This window comes from Lynx canadensis, chromosome D3 (assembly GCF_007474595.2).
Source record: "Lynx canadensis isolate LIC74 chromosome D3, mLynCan4.pri.v2, whole genome shotgun sequence".
Lineage (NCBI taxonomy): Eukaryota > Metazoa > Chordata > Mammalia > Carnivora > Felidae > Lynx > Lynx canadensis.
The window spans coordinates 40,232,844-40,254,521 of record NC_044314.2 but is presented as its reverse complement, the minus strand read 5'-3'; the positions used below and the strand labels follow the sequence as shown (position 1 = coordinate 40,254,521).

Sequence of the window (21,678 nt, the reverse complement as noted above, 5' to 3'; positions counted from 1 at the left end):
CAGTGGAGAGGACATCAGGCGGCTTTTATGCAGGCATGTATGCATGAGAGGAGGACTGAGAACTTTGTCTGGATATTAACTGACTTAGAATCATTTCTTCAGGTACCTTGGAACTGCACATTCCCAAAAGTGTCTGTGGTTCTTACATTGTGCCTCATCGTTTCCAGTGTATAGCTTTTAGTCTCCCGAAAGAGGGTTTTAATATATTTATAGAGAAGAGAGGGTTAGATAGGGAGTTTTCTCATACCATAGATTCATACTGTCCTGCTGCAGGAATGCACATTTTTGAATAAATGATATTATCCGAAAACTTCCTTTTAACTTGGAATTTATGAAGGACCCGATTGGATCTTAGTGATGTAATTCAATCTAATCGAATGTTTATAAACGAGATGTTAAGGTGACGAATCGTGAGGGAAACAGGAAAGAAAGGTATTTCTTAAATACTTCAGTTGAGAAAAAGCAATAGGTTGCAGCTTATTGTAATTATATCGGATACTTTGCTCAAGAGGATGCTGAAGTATTATTTGAAAAGAATCAAGGGCTCAGAATTTAGCCTGAGAATTTGCATATGCATATTAAGGTGTGGCCTTATGCAGGTAACAACCAGGAGAGGCAAAATATGTATAAATATAGTTAATAGTCACTCGTCCCTTGGCCGCTAGGAGACTGGGGTGAGATGAACACCAAATATGTAAAAAACTGAGATGATACTTTGCAAAACTCTTTTTTTTTTTTTTAAAGCTAACAAATGACCTGTTCTTGAATGTATAATGGGAGGATAGTTGAGAGGGCAAATGTACAAGATTTGAGTTAGTGAGACTTGAAAATTTAAGACTGAAATTTCTGCAAAAAATGCATACCATTGTAAGAATGGTGTTTTTTTTTTTTTTCCAATTATAGGATTTAAATATATTATCACCAAGAAAAGTAGGATAGGCAGTGAGATTTTAGCTCCACTTGCCAACAAACCAAAGTAATGTAATAATGGAAGACAATCATACATTTTTTCCTCTTCCTACATTAGGACCAATAATTGATTTACTTGATTAGTTTTCCCCATTGAGTTAACAAAGGAGTTATTCCAAATGGGCCAGGCCAAATTTTGTATTTTGACTCGTATATCTTTCCTTGGCTCCATTTAGCATAATTTGTGATAGGAAACCATTCAGCATCTGTGCTTCCTGTAAAGTAGCCACAAATGTTTCAGACATAAGAAACAAACACTTACCTCTCTTGCATGGGTGGAAGTTGTATCCAGCTATTAAATCGAGGATCATATCGACTGACAAAATTTGTACTGTGTTTTCCTGTAAAAATATATGTGAGACATTTAAAACTTAGTTTCCTTTGTTGTTTTGAACATCTAATAGTGTTTGTAAGATGTGTCTGTTTTCAGGTTTAACACACACATGAATTAAGTAGGGGGACTAGTTAGCCCAGTCTGAGAAGCAGTAAGTCAGTAGAAGAATAAATGTGCCACCTCAAATATTTTTCCTTTTTCTTCTTTTCCACTCCATCTTTTCTTTCTTTCATTTTTTGGAATGAGTCAGAACAAAACTAAATCAGCCATTATGATAAAAGCAAGTATGTTTACCAAACCAGTTTTACCACAAAGTTAGGGGGAAATTTTCTGAATTTTGGTATTTTTGTGTTTTAAAAATAGGAACTTATTGTCTGTAAATAATCAGTTCCAGAGACTTTTTAAGAAGTTTTTTTTTCCCACATTTATTTATTTTTGAGAGACAGAGCATGAGCAGGGGAGGGGCAGAGAGAGAGGGAGACACAGAATCAGAAGCAGGCTCCTGGCTCTGAGCTGTCAGCACAGAGCCTGATGTGGGGCTCGAACCCATGAACCGTGAGATCATGACCTGAGCCGAAGTTGGACACTTAACTGACTGAGCCATCCAGGCACCCCTGTTCTAGACACTAACTTGTGTAATATCTGTGGTTAGAGCCTTTTTTTTTTTTTAAATGATCCAAGAACCTAGCAGTGGTTGAGTCAGCCCTCTCCCCATGGAAATAACAACCAATCACTTCAGTGAGAGTTTGCATTAGGAAATCAGTTATAGTCCATTCACATCACGTAAGTTCTGTGTGTGTGTATTTGGGGGAAGCATGGTTGCAGGTACATGTGCTGAAGTGGGAAACATGAGTCCTCAGAGCTGGTGAACCAGCTTTTCCCCTCTGTTGTGCCTAGGAAGCACAGCAGTGCCTTTAAGGTATTAAAATGAATCCTATTTTACATATAGATTGATACCAAAGCAAGAAATGGAAGTGAAAGACTGTATTCCATTTTCTGTGTAGCACCTGAGATGACAATCATCTATAACACTTGAAGGTTTAACTCTGAAAATGTTTTTGTTCATATATGTAAAACTAAACATTGAAATACAGGTACTAAACTTCACAGGAATAAACAGATAGGAGAGTGTGTGTGTGTACATGCTTGTGTCTATCCAACACAATTATTAATTGCATAAATATATTTTGAGCATTTATTGTATGTCTTATGTGCTCTAGGTTCTGAGAATATATTGGTGAACAAAAAAGGAAAAGTCCCTGTTCTTGTAAATGAATAAAGAAATATATATTTTCAAGTAGAGACAAATGTTATAAAGCAAGGATTGATAGGGGGCAGGCTAGTTTAAATAGAGTGGTTACCTGCCTACAGATGTTTTCTGCAGAATGAGCCTCTCACACAGTGGGCTTGGTGAGTAGAAAGTCCCAGGGGTTGGCCATGAGTTCAAATCCAGCAAGAATACTGGGGTGACTTAGACAGAAGTCAGAAGCATATCAAGGACCAGAATACAGTGTGCCTTGTGGACTGGTACAGGATTGTGTCTTCTGTTATAAGAATAGCAGGAAGTCGCTGGAGGGTTTTGAGCAAATAAAAAACATGGCCTAATTTATCTCTTACAAAGATCACGCTGGCTATTGTGTGAAGAACAGACTGTAAAGGGGCCACTCTGAAAGCAAGGGAGCTATCAGGAGGCCATTATAAAAGTCAAGGCAAGGGGTGCCTGGGTGGCTCAGTTGGTTGAGCGGCCGACTTTGGCTCAGGTCATGATCTCGCGGTCCGTGAGTTCGAGCCCCGAGTCGGGCTCTGTGCTGACTGCTCAGAGCCTGGAACCTGTTTCAGATTCTGTGTCTCCCTCTCTCTCTGACCCTCCCCCGTGCATGCTCTGTCTCTGTCTCAAAAATAAATAAACGTTAAAAAAAATTTAAAAAAAAAGTCAAGGCAAGAGCTGATGGAGGCTTGAATGAAGGTGGAGGCATTAAGATATGTTGGGATCTATTGTATGGCCAGTGCTGACAAAATTTTCAGATAGACTGAATATTGGCATGAGAAAAAGTAAGCAATTAAGGATGGCTGCCAGATGTTGAGCCTGAGTAACTAGATGGAAGGTCATGACATTTGCTGAAGTACAGAAGACCAGGCAAGAGGAGTTTGAGGATTAGGAAGAGAAACCATTAGTTCCGTTGTGGACTTAACCTTGAGAGACCTATAGGGTCTCAAAGTAGAAGTATATGGTAGGCCACTGGCTCAATGAGGCTGCAGATGCAAATTTTGGAGTCATTAGTCTAGAGATATTACTTAAAATCATAGAACAAAATAAAACCCTTTAGACAGAGGGTATGGGCATGGAAAATAAGAGTCCTGAGAAAGAGCCCTGGAGTACAAGAAGAAAAACCAGCAAAGGAAAGGAACTGTCAGAGCCAGGAGCGAAAAGTATGATATTTTGGAAGCCATGTCAAATAGTACTTCAAAAAGAGGAGCGAACAACTGACAATTGAGCATAGTATTTGGCAACATGGAGGCTGATGGTAGTCTTGACAAGATTGACTAAGATCTAAGAAAACAGATGCAAGAGGAGGGCAATGCTTCTTAGGATTTGGCCACGAGAAGGAGTAGATTATAGCTGGAGGATGCAGCATCAAAAGTAGGTTTTTTTGGTAGTTTGATTGTATTTTTAAGTCCAGAAATACTGGAAAGTCCTTGAGGGAAAAGACAAGAGGGAATGAGAAATAGACCTTAGGATGGAGCAGAAACAAAAATAGGAGGGAAGATAAATTACATGGGTAGCAATGGTGGTAAGTGAACAGATTTGGTAGTAGCAAGATGAAGATTTTATCTTCTGATTGCTTCTATTTTCTTTGAATTAAGAGGCAAGGCCATCAGCTGAGAGTGCAGAGAGAGGTTTTGGAGAAAGAGGCATTTGAAGAGAGAGAAAGTGTGAGAGAGTTAACTTGGAGGGTGGAAGAGTATATTGACCAGGGAAGTTTGGTGGAGTTGGCCAGTAGTGAGCATGGTTCATTAGTAGCCAGTGTGGCTCTGTGGTTTTCTACATCCAGATTTAGTTGCTCAGGAGAGGGAAGAGGTGGAAGGGAGTTGGGTTTAACCAGGGCCAGGGCTTTACCAGGAGAGTATAATGAAAGGAGAGGTGGATGCAAGGACTGCAGGCACACACGCTAAGGTGATCATAGGAATGGGCACTAGACTATAAACCCAGTAAGGAGGGAGGTAAGGACATCAGGGGAATGACGGACAGTGAAAAAGTAGTAGGGTAGAGTGAAGGAGGTGTCATTTCCAGGATAACTGTGGCTAGCTGCCACATGAGAGGGCAGAAGGTAAAAAAAAAACCCTGAAGATATTCTTTACAGTGATGGATTTTAAGGTTATGGGAGTGACAATAAAGAGATAGTAGAAAAGCTACCTGCCTCCAATAAGAAGAAGTTCTGGGCTCAGGTGGTGGAGCCATGCAGTCCCCATTAGAGAGGGTGGCTGGGAAAAGAGTATTCTCAGAAGATAGCCAGGTTTTGATTAGAAAAGAATGGAAGTGATCATTAAGAGGAGAGTTGAAGGATTCTGAGGATTTTGTGGACGTGATATTATGAGTTCTAAGGATCTTGTGAGAGTCTGGATAGTGTGATTGGATGGTAAATTAAGTTTGATTTGGAGGTATACAGAAAGAGTTAAGAGTGAATGACCCCCAAAATTTGGATTCCACAAAGAGAGGCTCCAGCTCAAGGAAGAATTATGTCTAGAGTTGGTTTATAAGGGAGTTTTTGCAGAATTTGTAATCACTTTATTCTAGAAAAAAATATTCTTAGTAGGTTTCAAGGTTCCAAAAGAATCTGAAGATAAATGCTGTTAATAGGAATGTAGAGCATACCCGCCATATATAAGAATGTTTCTTTTTGAAGTTTGGTTTAGAATTTCCACTTAGAGGAAGACATCTGCCTCCTTTTAGCAATGGGGCAGAGTGCCTTCACATGCTGAGCAGTGGTGGCAGAAATTAGCAATTGTGCTTTGGTTGTATTGGTAGTGGCCTTCACTCAGAGAAAAGGCTAAGCAGGGACTGGTGTGATATGGATGTGGATGTGGATGAAGAATTTCCAGGGGCAGAGTCATTGGTGTGAAGGAGAGGTAAGGATGGAGGACTGGGGACGGAAAAGAAGGAAGGCATTCTGGAGATGGCAAAGGATGTGGTGAGGGGTAATGAACCTCAGAAGAAATGAATGTGGTAGAGTGAGGAAGGTGAGCTCAAAAAAAATTACTTGTTCTTTCTTATGGCTTCTATTGGACTCTACCAGCAGCTTAAGAATTTTTGGTTACTTCACTCCTTTAGTTCCTTCTCATCTTTTCTACTTTTTCCTAATTATTCCCCCAATTCTTCTCTTTTTTTTGGTGATGCCCTGTCACCAGACAGGTTTGTTGACTACCCCTTAGGTGATAGGTAAAATGGAGCATGGGTGGCAGTTTTCAGACATGGGGGAAAAAGAAGGAGGGGGGAGGGAAGGAAGTTCCCTACAGGCAGTGTTTTTGGGAGCCAATCATCAGTAAGTGACAAATGTAAATTGGTTTTCTGTAAGCTGGGGCAGTGAGAGGATAGATGCAGATGTATTAAAATATTATAATGCATTCCTACCACTAATGATGTGAAGGGAGTTAATAGGAGTTAATATCTCTAGCTGAGTAGAAAAAAAAATGGGAGCACCTGGGTGGCTCAGTCAGTTAAGTGTCAGACTCTTGATTTCGGCTCAGGTCATGATATCACGGTTCGTGATTTTGAGCTCTGCACTGATAGTGTAGAGCCTGCTTGGGATTCTCTCTCTCTTCGCCTCTCTGCCCCTACCCACCCCTGTCAGAATAAATAAACTTAAAAACTTATGTATCCTGCTTAAACTTCTAGTAACTAATATGTTTTATGATTTCAAATTGTCTTGTAATCAAGACAATAGATAAATGAAATTATATTTGTATTTTATGAGTACATACGTATTTTATGAGCATGTGTTAAATTTAACAATTTTGAATTTCATTCAAAGACATGCATCTCAGGCACCATTTTTGTAAGAACTGAAGTTTAACTTAAGATTTCATCTTTGGAACTGACATCCAGAATATTTGAATTCATGGATTTTTAATTTTTCCTCCCTGGTAGCAATGAAATTAAAGCATGTTATATATTATCATCGGATTGTTATTCTTTATAAATTTTGGTATTAACTGCTTACTTTTTAATTGCAAGATGTATTATAGTATGAAAATCCTATTTTTTTGAGATGATTGAGCCCCTTCGTGGTTCTTTAAATCAGAAGTGATGAAGATTCTTTGAGAATAAGGGCCCTTTCCACTGCGATACAATACTGACTTTATTTCAAAATATCAAAGGCAGAAACATGATTGTTCTTTAATATTAAACAAAATCCGTATGTTTGCGTGAGGGGGAATTGTCATGCAATATGGCTCTGGAGTCAGACAGACCTACACTGGAATCAGCCCATCTTCGTTCAAACTGTACGTGCTGGCCAGTTATTTCCCCTCTTCAGGCTTAGACTCCTCATAGTAACACTAGAACAATCATGGGACAGACCTCTTGGGATGGTTGTGAGATTCGGTAAAATGGTGCAGGGGAGTGCTTAGCAAATTTCTGGGAAATAATTAGTACTCAACAAATACTACTGCTAATGGTTTAAAAAGAAAAAAAAGAAAAAGAAAAAAGAGTTGGCTATGGTTGACCAGACGGTTGTCGTCCAGGTTGCTCATTGTCACCGCCGTTCCCTCTCTGGAGAACCGCTCTCAGCTGTACAGGCCATGTCCCTGCCTGCCCTCCTCCCTGACGTGGGGGGAAGGCCCCCGCCAATGACTGAATGATTGACGGGAAGGCTTGCCTGCTTGCCTCCTGATGTGACCAATTCTCCTCTGTTTAGGGGAGCCAAATCAGTGGTTCATCAGCATTTGCCCAGCTCTATACAAGTGACTTCACATGCCACACATAGCAGGGACAGAATGACTCAACTTTGCAGGTAGGACTCCCACAGCTCTAAAAGGGGGTCTTACAGACACAGAGTTAGCTGCTAGGCCCATATTGAGAGTAAACATAAAATTAAAATACAGTAATGAAAGTTTTACTAAAATTCAATTCTGAGTCTCCTAGTGGCTAAAGCAAAAGAGGAGGGACACGGTAAACCATACAAATGCATTAGTGGTAATTTTCAAAAGCACACAGTGACTCGGTATTGTGGTCTGGCAAGAATTTGTCACATGGGTCTCCACATGGGACACGCCGAGTGGTGAGTGACAGATGTCCCTGCAGTAAATGCGATGCTGTGTTTTCTACAGTATTTTGTCACAGCATATTCACTGAGGCCTTTAAAATGAATTCCTGTTCATCTCAGGCATGGGGGGAGGCAAGTCAGTGAAGTCCAATGGCACAGTTTTGTGGGACTCTGAATTAGTTCAGAGATAACACCTGGACTCTCCAGCCTAGAGGAAGGAATATGTCCATGGTGCTATTTCTTATCACCCCACCCAACCTCTCAGCTATGTTTGATAGAAAGTTGAACAGTAAGCAGTTATAGGTTATTCTGAGGAGGAGAGAGCATAACCCGGGGAGCAGATTTTCTGTGTTGCTGAAAAAGTCTGTCTTAGAGGAGTGGGAAGTTCATAGTGTTTTGTGAAAACTAAATGGTCGCACCAAGACTGGTACCTTTTAATTTAATTTAATTTAATTTAATTTAATTTTATTTATTTTATTTTATTTCATTTCATTTCATTATTTTATTTTACTTTATTTTTATTTTTTGAGAGACAGAGAGAGAGAGAGGGAGCAAGTGCGTGAGGGGCAGAGAAAGAGAGAGAAGTGGGGCTCCCCCAAAGTGGGGCTCGTGTTCACCCGAAGCAGGGCTTCGATGTGGGACTCGAACTCACGAACCGTGAGATCGTGACCTGAGCCAAAATCAGATGCTTAACCCACTGAGCCACACAGGCACCCAAGACTGGCATTTTAAAAGAGACCTACAGGGTCTGGGAAGGGAGATGGGCTAAGAGAACATTGTCACCAGAAAGAGGACTTTGCAGCCTTCTCTTGTCATGTGTTCGTTTTAATCTGGCCTTCAAAAAGAATGTTCTGTAGATACTTTGCTTAGATAAACCTGATGGCTGTGCACTGTTGACTTACAAAGACTCTATTCAGTTCAAATTACGTTGGAGGGAGAACAGGTGAAATAGTTATGGGGAGTTACAGTGGATTGTATATATGCCAGTGGTGTTTTGGGGGCGGGGAACGCATCAAGCCTGTCATTGCAAAGGTAAGTTAGAGGAGAGATATTAAATATCATTTTTGCTCCTGTTCTAAACCTGTGTCTCACAAAGCCCAGGAACTGTCCTCTTTGGATAGGAACCAATAAAGCTGCAGGTTTTGGGAAAGAACGTCCTGCTCTCTTCAAAGAAATGTTCTTGGAGGGTGGCCGGGTTGTTTTCCTTTAAGATTTTCTAGAGTGAACAGATGTAACAATTTTCTATAATTTGCCTTGGTGCAGATGCTGAAAGAGAGCATTCACAATAAAATATATGCAGTATATGTAATTTCACTTGGATGTTCTGGGGTTTTAAAGTAAAAATGTGTACCTGCAAGCTGTTTTACGGTTTCTCAGTCATAATAATCTCTGTTACACAGAAGGCTACAACTGCAACCCCTCCTTCACGTGCAGGAGTTCCAAAAATATCTTGATAATTTTGCGCATTTGTCAAGGCACGGTGTTCTCCCTGGGCTGGCTTGGGAGTGGTGCTAAACGTGTTCAATTTCTCTTTGCGAGGAATTTATCAAGTAACCACATCCACAGGGAGGATGGTGGATAGTCTTCGAAAGGAGCCCCAACTAGAATGGGTCTCAAGTAAGAAATGCTGCAAGAGAACTTGAGCTGTGAAGTTCACTTCAGTTCGGACTGCACATGACGCTTATCTACTGAAACTGCGTTATTACACTGATAAAACGGGAGGAAAGTGGTGGAGAAGGTGGTGAGAATTCTTAATAGCTGCAGCTTGCTACCTGCCTCTGGGGAGTCTGTGCTTATGTTTGTGACGTTCCTCAGGGGACGGATAAGGAGAGGGGCCGGGGCGTCACTGCAAAGCCAAATCCCCAGACGGTCCATGAGCGAATGCTCCACTGCGCGCGTCCTCTGCCAGCTCAACGGTTGACCCTCCCTCCAATCGTCAGCCCAATTTACCGACTGCTTCGTGTGTCCCTGCGCACAGAAGTGCATTTCCCACAGTAATCACAAAACAGGCTGCCACCAGTGCCTTCCACGACGCACATGCTCGTTGCGCACCTACTATTGAGCAGTTCAATAGTTACCATTGGGGTTCCATTGGTCCTCTCCACCCAGCACAAACAAGAAGTTTTCTACCTCCACAACGCAGTGGTGGGCACTGTTGTACGGCATAACTGGAATGGAGGGGGGAGAAAAGAAAAGACGCATGAAATTCTCCACCTTAGGACTTGAGACCTTGGCTCACTAGTTATTTGCTTCCACCAAAGGGTGTCAAATGTGAGAGTAAGTCGGAAGGAAGAAGACAGCAGCAGCCGCAGAGGGGACACCCGCCGGTCTCCAGTGGTTCAGCCGTGTGTTCACAGCAATTTCAAACCCAGCCCCTTTTGATTAATTTTACATAATGTTATTCCACAAATTAGTCAAGAACAACCTGTCTTGCGGCTTTCGAGTCTTAAGTTGTCCTCACCTGCCTGATGATGGGGATCGAATTCTAAAGCAATGACTGATAGTCCCAAATGGTCAGGGCTGGGGGTTACTTCTTGGAAGAAATAACCCTGCACGCGCTTGGAGCCGTTAAGATGCTCTGCCCAAACTTGGTTTGCTGGCAATCTTTCCATAAACAGACTCAGGGTGCTTGGTAGCTTTCTATTCCACAGCAATGAGCAAGCTGAATTTCCATACAGTTTTAAGTTTTTAAATTAAGGTCCTGCTGATTTAATGCCTTCTCCAAATGTATACGCTTAATTTCCTGTACAATGTCATTAGCAGCACAATCACACATTTTCTATCTATCTGCTTAGGAGCTCTTCTGTGACGAAGATAAAAACTGTCAGGAACATCACAAATATCCATCCGTTCCCCTGGTCTCGCCCTTCGCCCTGCCCCAGTGTGGTTGGTGTCAGGAGGGGGGTGTTATTGAGAAACCCACCAAAGCCCCGGTTGCTCTGTGTTTGTTTGTTCTCATTTACATTTTCTTTTGGGAGACACACACAGTATGAATAGGACAGCCCTGTCACCCCATGTGCTGTGCAGTGTTGGTGGCTGCTATTGTAATATCATATGGCAAATGTAAACTCGAGCAGAATTAGTTATCACATCACATGCAGTGGTTTGGACCCAGTGACACCCAGTAGGAAAAATGATGTCCTTGTTCGGCTCATCATATGGGCACCTTAAATCTAGGTGAGGACAAATGGGGAGGTGATGTGCATGTTCAGGCAGAGAACTTATTGCTTGACACGGATCAACAGAGCACTTAAGAAACCAGTGCAGTGGGAAATCAATATGAGTCAGGGCCAGCTCTTCCTCTGTGCTCTTTTGCCAATGCCGAAAGAGACAGAGCCTATCCTAGACCCAACTTATTTGGGATGATATATATCTCTCATTTCATTTTGTGTTCATCATCTTTTCTTTTTCTCAGAATGCACTTATGCTGGCTAACATATGTAAATAAAATTAACAAGGGACAGGCACAGCTTCGAAATCTATAATACAGCTTCGGAAAGAGCGAATCAGATCATTTAAGCTTCTTACTAAAGGATTTTAGGTGTTTGGGCTATTTTGAGTTATTTATTTTTTACTGTGCGTATTCATTGTTTTTAAACTTATATTTCTAATGCTAGAGGCCTTGGTATGGAAACCCCTGATTTCTGGGACAATGTAGAAATTGGATGTGCTATGGATTTGTGTGGTCTATTAATTAGGTCATTGACGTAGGGAGTCATCTTGGGGATGCCCTTTTGCCCCTCAACCCTCAGTTATCTCTTTGGAAAATGCTTTTAACCACATAGCTCTGCAGAGATACCATATAGTTTCTCAGAATCTACTGGGGCAGAATATATGTTGAGTTCACTGGCCAACTAAAATCAAATACATTTTGAACACCTTTTTTTTTTTTTTTTTAAGTTAAACATCATTGTTTGGATTATGATGCTGGTTCCAGAATAGCAAATACAAAACTATGCTGCTCATGTATGATGTATATTGTGTATATTGTGAACAGCCTGGTGCCACTCCAGTTCACCATCATGTCAGCTGGGCAGTGTAAACTCACAGCATGGGTTATCATCTGCATGTGTCTATTCACATGGGACCTGAGGATAGGAATAGGGCCATTGACTATCACCAATGACTTTATGACTGCCACTCTTTCAATATTTAAATTTTTGGTCAGTTCAAGCCCCAAACCTTATAAAAATGAAAAACTGCATTATCATCTGTTCCACCAGAAGTCCTGCTTGGTAATGAAGCACAATCTCTGAGAATATAACAACACTTGTGTTTTGTTCTTGCCATTTATTTGCTCCCATTCAGGCAAGCAGAAATTAAGTGAAGGAAATAATACATGATTTATTCTTAAGCCTCTTTCTCATTTGATTACCCCTATTGTTATGCTTTATGCAAACAAATGAAACTATTGCACTAAACTAACTATTGGAACCTTCAAAATAAGAGAGAAGGTCTTTGCAGTCCTAATATAAAGGCTGTTGAAGGCATCCTCATTTTTTACTCTTGTTTTTAAACCTTGTATGCTGTATTTCTTGGCTGCGTATTTTAGTATTCTCGTTCCTGAATTATTGTCTTTTCTAAATTATTACCGTGAATCGAGGCTATAAATACACACAAATAACTCTTTGAAATGATTCTGAATGTGAAACGTTCCAAATTTATTAGAAAAAATCTATATTAAATCAATGTTTGAGTTTTGTAAAAGACCTCATTTGACTTCGGATTAAACCTGAAGGAAAGCAAAATAAATAGGGCAGTAAGCATGAGCAAACATCTGTTTAAAATGGCGCTGGTACTGCACGTATATGATTACCTTTTAAATAACAAGGGATACATGCATGACCCTTTCCAGATTTCTCGAGAGGTGGACACCAGCCTCGCCCTCACAAGCAGGAATTGGAGGAGAAGTTTGTACTCATGTTCATATACAGCCCAGTGCGAGTTTTTAGCGTGTCAGTCAGTGAGTTAGAGGGAAAGGGTAAAGAGAAGCTAATCAGGATGAAATGAGATTAAAGGCTGTCTAATTTTACAGCAACTGTGATCCATCAGCCACTGTGAAAGTGACAGTGGAAATGAATGATGGAGACAGACAGGTGGGGCTGTACATTTCACTGATTTATCCTCAAATGCACTGGGCCTTATTTTATTGAGTGAACATGACCGCATTTATCATGACTGTCATCTAAACCCACTTCCCTCCATTTAAAAAGGTCACTTTACTCGGAGGGAGTAGGAGAGAGGCACTTTCAAATCAAATTTAAAATCTCATAACACGTGTTTATAAGGCCCTTTGTGAGAATTCTAAACTTTATTAAACAAACTTGAAATGCCAGAAGGAAAAGGAAGGAAAAAAAGTCAGAAAACTGAAAAAGAAGAAACCTTTGGTCACCTGAAGGGACACGTTCATTTAGTCTCTAAATTGGAAGCAATTTGTATCATTTTCCCCTTTCCCGCTCCAAACACGTGATACTCTATTCTAGTCTGGGGAGTTAAATAAAACATTTACATTTAGTATTTTTAATTAAGAAAGTAGGAAGCAGGTAGTACTATAAAATTAACTTGGAGAGGATATTAAGTCACAGTATTTACTCTGCAGAATGATTAATCATCACCCACACAGTAGATGTTAGCAATTGTTACAAGCTGTCACAATTTACTTATGTACCTGTTAATTGTTTCCCCATAATTTTAAGGCCATAAAAAAAAATCTCAGTTACACAGATTCTTTTACCCTTCCTTGTACCAGTGCAGTAAAATGTCCTGGAGTGTTATGTACAGAGTTGGTCTTTGTGGATATGAAAATGGAGAGTCAAACCCTCAGAGTATTTTGTGTTACCTTTCATAATACTAACCACCATTTACCAAACATTTACCATGTGCCAAGCATGGTTCAGGTGCTATAGATATAGATAAAGAAATGAAATATGTTATGATATTCATGTATAGTTACCTATATTGTATCTCCAAAATATAACACTTGTGTTTTGTTTTTGCCATTCCCTTGTGTCCACTCAGGCAAGCAGAAATTAGGTAAATGAAATCATATCTGATATTATAATGCATGATAAAATATAATTCCTGATAAAATGTACCAACATTTTATTTACTGATATCTTTGATTTAATAAAACTAACTCCAAGGGAGGCATTACTCATTCACTTTATGAAAAATACTGAGGCCTTGAGAGGTTAAGTCACTTGTTGAAGGTCATACTCAGCTAATGAACAGCACAGAGAGAATCCAAACACAGGGATAACTGGATCCCAACCCACGTTCTTGTCCATTTCACTCTACTGATTTTCAATAGGTATGTTCATCCAACCAGCAAGTAATTACTGAGTACCTGTGTGTTCAATGATGGTGTTCCTGAAATTTCTGCATAATTTTTTGCATTGAATCATGTCTTAAAAGTTTATTATTTTCGTATTGGAAGGAACCCTTAATTAGAGCAAGTGGATACTCCTACAAAATTTTCTTTTTATAAATCCAGATATTCAAATAGTTGGTTTTCTTAAAATAAGATATCGTTGTTTGATAAAGCCAAGAAAACACTGAACAAGTTAGCCAGTTAAGGATTGGTAGAGTCTACTGGCAGAGAGCTTTTATTTTTTTAAAAAACAATGAGGTCATAGTTTAACCCTGTAAGCAGATTCAAAGTATCTTGGGCACACAGGCCCTTTTCCTGACATGCAAAACATGTAGGGGGCTTGTATTTATGAAGGTCTTATTCTGTTAAGAGATCCACACTACTCTGTTTTCTCACATATATGTCAAAGCAATATCTATCTCTTCCAGCAGAAAGTATAGGTATCATTCTCAACCACAGATGTTCATGAACATCCAAAGAGATTGCATATGGCTAAGCCAAGTTTAAAGGATTGCTAAATAAATAGTTACTGAATGCTTATCATTTTGCTGTAACATTTATGGGGGCCTTGGTTTTCTGTTGGCCTCAAATATATAGACTTGCAAAACTGTCAACTATGACATACTTCTTAGGTAAAAAAAAATTAATGCCCATGGTAAAAATACAATCTTATAAAAAGTAAAGATATGCAGGACCAGTAAGTTTTCCTCCTATGCCTGTGCTTCCGGTTTTCAGTTCCTACCAGAGAGACTATCACCATTACTATGTTCTTGGATTTTCCTTTCAGAGAGTTTATATAGATAGGAGTCATTTCCTTTAATACAAATGGCTGCAGCATACAATGGACATACTGTTTAGTACCCTTCTTTTTGCACTCAAGAATGCATTCACTTACTCTTTCTCCGCCAATCAAATATTTGTCCAGTTGCTACTCTATGCCAGGCAATGTCCTACCTGCTGGGGTGGTCGTAGCGGAAAACAGTATCAAGGAACATGCTAGTCAGGGGAAGCACATAGTGAACAAGTACACAAATAAACAGACACTTTTGTTTCAGATGATAGGTGCAATGAAGACAAGTAACGCAGGGTCAGAAGAGAGAGAGTGACAGGGTGGGGGGATGGTGATAGTGGTTAAGGAAGGCCTTTGTGAGGAGACTTTTGACTCATCTCAAACTGCCTGAGGAGAGCCAGGAAACCATGCAGGGTAAAGGTGCAGGAATAACAAACACAAAGGCCTTGAGGCATGGGCGTGGAATGATTCCAGAACACAAGACCAGATCAGAGAGGCATTCAGTAACTATTTATTTAGCAATCCTATATACTTGGTTTAGCCGTATGCTATCTCTTCTTTGGATATTCATGAAAATCTGTGGTTGAGAATGATACCTACTTTCTACTGGAAGAGATAGATATTGCTTTGACATATATGTGAGAACACAGAGTAGTGTGGATCTCTTAACAGATCAGACCAAGATGAGGTCTAGGTGGGAGACCAAGGGCAGGCCAGGTGCAAGGATGCAGGCCCCCTCTGAAGAGAATACTTGGGTTGTCCACCACTGCATTCTTTTTTTTTTAATGGCCGCACAGTGTTCCGTTTGATGGGGATCCTATAATGTATTCCATTCTTAATTCATTCACCAAGCATTTATTCAACACTCATTATGTGCAGACACTTTTCTGGTTGCTGATAATGCAGCAGGGAACTAAGCTCGCATAGAGCTTACATTACAGGGGAAAGAAGTATGTAAACAAATACATAATGAACAGGAACACGGCCAAATGAAAACAGATGACATCAGGAGAAAGAAAATGGGATGATGTGTTACAGAAGGAGTGCCTGGTTATTGTTCCACCCGGGGTGGCTGGGGAATGGCATTTAAGATAGAGTATGAAAGGTGACAGGGAGGCGCCACTATAACACAAGGGCCAGGAGTCCATGCAGAGACCCCGAAGCACAAATGAGCTGGATGTGCCTGAGAGGCCCACAGAAGCCTCTGTGTCTGGAACTCTGAGGTTATGGGATGGAGTCAGGAGGCAGGCAGAGGCTGGGTAGATAGGTCTTCATAGGCCAAGGTAAGTGGTGTGGATTTCATTCTTAGCATGATGGAAAGGCATTGGGGGGTGGGGGCGGTTTAAGCAGCTGAATGACATAATCTGGTGTATGTTTATAAACATTACTCTGGCTCCTGTAGATATGGGAGTGAAAGAGGGGAAAGAGGGAGACTGGGTAGGGCACCCTGTCTGTCATCGGGGTGAGAGATGACAGACACCTGATTGGGAAGCAGTGCTAGGGATGGAGAGAAGGGACATGTATTGAAGGGTTTTGCTCCAATGGTGCCCTGCTATGTCCTTGTAGGTACACAGCATGCATACACAGGGGTTCATCTGTAGGACTGATTTTCTTCCATGGAAATTTCTGGGCCAAACTATGGCTGCATTTTAGATTTTGTTGGATATTGTTACACTGTACCCCTTTTTACATTTGTATCTTTGCCAATATGGTAGGTGAACAATTGATACCAAGTTAAAATGTAAATATGTACATATTTCATTATGCTAGAGGTTGAACATCTTTTCATAAATTTAAAATCTGTTTTTCATATATTATTTTTTCTGCTGAGTTTTCCATTTCATGATATCAGAATTTATGTTACTTACAATTATGTGATTTGTGTTTTTGATGTGTTCTTTTCTATGGAGCTATCTAGACTGGCAAAATAAATGATATTCTGGAAGGATGATGTTGCTAGAATATATATTTGTAAAATATTTATTCCTTGAAGCAAATTCAAATAGCAATTACATGCTGTTGAAAACAAATACAACATAAAAGAAAGATGCCCCACTTTAATAATATTGAATGAGTATTCCTTCCTTGCCATAGGATCATATAGGAATTTTTAAAAACAATTTCTTCAACTTTATCATAAATGTAATTGGGAAACATAAATAATTTAAAATCTTATTAGTTTAATCCTACCCTCTGTGAAGAGTTAGCAACTTGGCCAATGACTCCCTGGTGACAGAGAGAGATACATAATAAAACATCTTGGATGAAGCAGGTGTTTGATAGATACTATTGAATAAATAATCCACAGAAAAGGCTCTATTACTTTTTTTTATGTCATATTCGGACTGTTCTATTTCTGTAAACTACCAACAGTAGTTTGTGAATTTGGGGAACACTTGATCACTGTGGACAACTAATCTGGAAAATTAAGCCCCGTAAGAAGTCTACATGGTCTGAGTTCAGTGGTGAGTTGGTCGATGCTCTGAATTAACCCAAAGGTTACCAACACTTTCTCCCTCATCCCCAACTTGTTCTGCACACCCTGAGCCAGGATCCCATAGTCCCATAGGAAACAAAATTATTGGAGTGAGTTATTTATATTTATACATACTTTTTTTTTTCTGAAGAAAGTATATGTGTATTAGGTTTTGGAAGTTGTGCAGGAACCAAGAGAGGCTGTTTTCTGTCTTACAGTTCAAAATTATAGCTCAGGTAAGAGTTTTCCTGACAGTGAGCATTGCTTTGTTACTTCCCATACCTTGCAACAATGGTGCTAAACGCATGCCTTTATTGTACACTCGACAAGTCATGACACAGTATATTAAAATTGCCTGTCTTTTGTTTGTTACCACTAAAGGATCTGTGAGCAACTTGAGGCCAGACTGTGTCATCTTTATAGCTTTATGCCCAATACATAGTACCCAGGCATTGCTATAGCTTTTATACCTAACACATTAATTAGAAACGCTGGTTAATCAATAAATGTTAGCAGCATGAATGAATGGATGCTAACTAAAGGAGATGGTGAAATTTACTTCTTTGGTGGATGTGAAAAATGTGAGTCCCAGAAGATGTGGAGGAGAGAGGGGTTGAAGGAAGAAAGGGAAGAGAGAGAGGAAGAGGTGCCTTAGATCACTTTTAGAAGAGATGTCACCCTATAAGTAATACTTATGTTTTACACAAAGAAGGTTCGTAAGTTCCTCAAAAACTGTGACATATTTCTTTAGGAGCTATCATAGATTTAATTGTGCCAAGGTCAAAGGTTTTCAATAAATCCTTGTTGATTTACGGTTTTAGTTCTGAGCTCTGGGGACACACTAACAACCAGCTTAAAATAAGACTTCTATTATCTATTTAAGCAAAACTGACTTTCAAAGCCTTATTTTTATTTTAATTAGAATATTTTCACTAATTTGTTCCTAAATTATGACTGTGTTTTACCATATCAACTATTCAATTTTGGATACTTCCTGGCATGTTAGTTAGAAATTAAATGTAGTTTGATTTTCTCTTTTTGGAAAATAAAAATATCTTTGGGAATAAAAGTTGCAATCTCTTCCAATAGTTTTGTGGGTTTTTTTTTTCTGTTTTATAAAGTGTCGTGTTTTCAGGGACAGGTTGATGAAACATGTGTGTGCCTTGATGTTTACCCCTTCCTATGAGCCAATGCAATGGTTTCCTGATCTTATCTTTCGGGGTGGGGGGAGTGAGAAATTGCATTTTTCATTCTACACCTAAAAAGTCTCACTAAAAAATTAGTAAACTCTTTAAATGAATTAAAGTAGCAGAGCACCACATATTATTTCAAGCTGTGAATATAAGACCTTTGATAAAAATCAAGGGAGCCACAACTAATTACTTTGGACAGTATGACAATAGGGTAGCAAATATGATTGTCAAATAATTTGAAGTCTTTTAGATGATGGCCCCCTTGTCCCAAATTACTGAGGGCAGGAGGAAGGGAATGGGTGTGGTCTGTATGATGAGGATTTACAAAGAAGAGTGTTTTTGGTGTAGATCACATAAACTCAATATTGGAAAGTGAGCACTAGTGGTTCGCATTAAAACCCATGAGATATCAAGATCACTTGTCTATCAACTATTTTTTCGTTGATTTGATTCAAAAACATGTATTAAAGAACTAGCAGTTACTGTGCTAAACTCTGGGACGCCATTCCTGTATTCCAGATCTCACAGTGTAAGAGAACATACGAACAGGGAAACAGGACACACGGTGCTCTTGGAGAAGAGCAATAGAAGTTCCAGGGAGGAAATGACTAAAACTTCAGGGAGAAAGAGAGGCTTAAGCTAAATCATAAGGCTAAAAATGCATTTTCCAAGTTGTCACAGCAGCCAAAGTCATTGTCAGAAAAAGGAACATCGATTCAAGAAATATTTATTGAGCTCTTCCCATGTGCCAGAACTTGGACTAGACGCCGGTGACATTATTTTTATTTTTGTTAGAGTATTTTATAAAAACTGATTATTAAAATTAGATCAATTTCCAAATTGAGGAAACGTGTTTGGGGAATGTGGGAACAAATAAAAGGGATGGACCATTATCTGTGCTGTCTTTTTAGGCAGCTGTCCTATGGCCCAACTCAGATTCCCTCTGCAGCACTCTCTCCTTAGACAATCGGCAGTAATGGTCTCTGCTCTAATTAAGTCTCTCCCAACATTTGCAGTCACCTGCTAGTTCCAGAAGCAGTTGGTAGGATTATCAGGACAGCCAACAATACTTTTGTTTCTTGCAGACCATCCTTCACTGCATTTGCTCTTGTGTTATTATGCTATTGCACTTATTTGACTTCAAAGGAAATTTCACTGCAAGGATTCAGAAGGATTTGCTATACATTCCTTCCATGGCCATTTCATGGTGTGTGTCTGTGTACATTCACACAAGGTTGTGTGTGTCAAATCTGGGAAATACTAGGGCAGTTGAGCCTAGCAGTGACAATTATACAAAGTCAATAGCTTATGACACACAAAAGAAATTAAAGTGCAGCCCATGGTCTTAGGAGATGAGCCCAAGTTGGGAGGTATTTGCCATGGAAAGGTACCTAGAACTGTCTTGAGAAAGTTCTGAAATCTTTATCTCTGGGGAAAAGTGGAGAATTGTAACAGTGTGGATCTAAAGAGAGAGACAGGTAGGGAAAAACTATGAATACTGAAGTTGCCTTTTCACCTTTTTTTGGCACCATTTTTTACTGGCAAAACTAGACAGTCATTGGATGCTAAGTGATATTTACTTATAAATATATTTATGAATGTGCATGAATATTTGGCACCTTTCCTGTCTTGGAATTTAGGCTGATACCCTAAGGCTAATCTAAAGATATATTCCAGGCCATCTATGCAGGACTAAACTTGTTCTGTCTGGTTACATGTGTATATACACACACACACATGCACACAGACACACACATGCACACTTGGACACCCCTATTTAGCCTGCATGTACAATGACGTGGAAGACTGTTATCAAGTGGGGAGTTTTCCTTGAGAGAATGTTGTGGGAATTTGTGGGAACCTTGGACATTTTCCATCTGCAGGGGAACAGAATACTCCTCCCACCTCCACCCCAAACACAAATCAAAGACTGGTGGAAGATTCTTGGGCCAGATGTTTCTTTGTGTCTTGGGGTTTGGCAGGCACAAGGAGAAGTCTGAAGGCAAGAAGCTGGTAGGAGCCATCTGGGATGGGAATGTGGCGGGAGAGAGCTGGGTCAGAAGGGGCCTGCATTTGTGGATTTGGGGGGGCAACAGTACGTACTACCTGCCTGTGCACTGAGCTGGTGCTTGGGAAGCTTGCTTGGCTAAAATTGCCATGCAAGGATCCAAGAATATTAATTTCCAGGTCAAGGTGACCCTAATAGAAGCTGTGTGGTGGACAGCTCATGGTATAGTGGAAAGTCTTCAGAAAGAGGTTTATAACAGAACCCATAAAGACAGCTCATCAAAAACAAAGTCAGCTTAAAGCATTTGTCTCCTGAAAGCCAAGTTCTAAAAACACTAGGCAAATAAGAGCTTTTCTCCCTGTGCCTTCCCCTCTGCCAGATCTATTCCTGGTAGAACCAGGTTACTCAGGATGGCCGAGTTTTCCTCCAGGGCTGGTCAGCCTTTCTCACCCTCATGTCAACGTTGGTACAGGAAAGGGCTAACCCAGCAGACCTGAGACTGCTACCCATAGAAAAGCCTGGCCTTTCTTAGAAAAGTTGACCTTTGGCTGATATCAGGGAATTTAGATTTTAGGGTTGTTCCCACTACCTTAACTAAGAGTGGCTATTTGTGCCCAAATTGAAAAACAAAGTGGTTTATCCTTAACACCTGCCTTTTTTCTGGGAGTATGGAATTTTGGAAGTCTAGCTGACCAGCACTGAGTCTCTAATGAGCTTCACTGGTAGACAACATTTCACCGTATTACTGTAATTGGATGCTGGAGGAAATAAGTGTGTCCAGGGGGACTTTACTGGGAGAGGACTCTTGGAAGCTTGCACCTGGTTTCCTCCAGACTTTGCCACGTGCACCTTTTTCCTTTGCTGGTTTTGCTTTATATGTTTTCACTGTAATAAATCACAGCTGTGGGTACAACTATATGCTGACCCTGTTAGTTCTTCTAGTGAATCACTGAACCCAAGGGTGGTCCTGGAAATATCTGATACAATAGGAGACATAGAATCTTCAAGTGTATTTAAAGAATAAGGTTTTGATTTAACATCCGGTATAACTGAGGAGGCTTTAAGAATGTCTTGGGGCGCCTGGGTGGCTCAGTCGGTTGAGTGTCCGACTTCGGCTCAGGTCATGATCTCACGGTTCGTGGGTTCGAGCCCCATGTCGGGCTCTGTACTGCCAGCTCGGAGCCTGGAGCCTGCTTCGGATTCTGTGTCTCCCTCTCTCTCTGACCCTCCCCCGTTCATGCTGTCTCTCTCTTTCTCTCAAAAATAAATAAACAT

The 21,678-nt window shown here is 40.2% G+C and overlaps 1 protein-coding gene across 1 annotated transcript in view; it reads right to left on the bottom strand.

Moving 5' to 3' along the window:
* The window catches only part of KLHL14 (kelch like family member 14), a 104,183-nt gene that overhangs the window by 15,767 nt on the left and 66,738 nt on the right, over positions 1-21,678 (bottom strand). Inside the window, exons 4-5 of the mRNA XM_030336764.1 lie at positions 9,645-9,734; positions 1,232-1,310 (exon numbers count right to left, since the gene is read on the bottom strand). Coding sequence (XP_030192624.1) covers positions 1,232-1,310; positions 9,645-9,734 — 169 coding nt within the window. The remainder of the gene's footprint in view (positions 1-1,231; positions 1,311-9,644; positions 9,735-21,678) is intronic.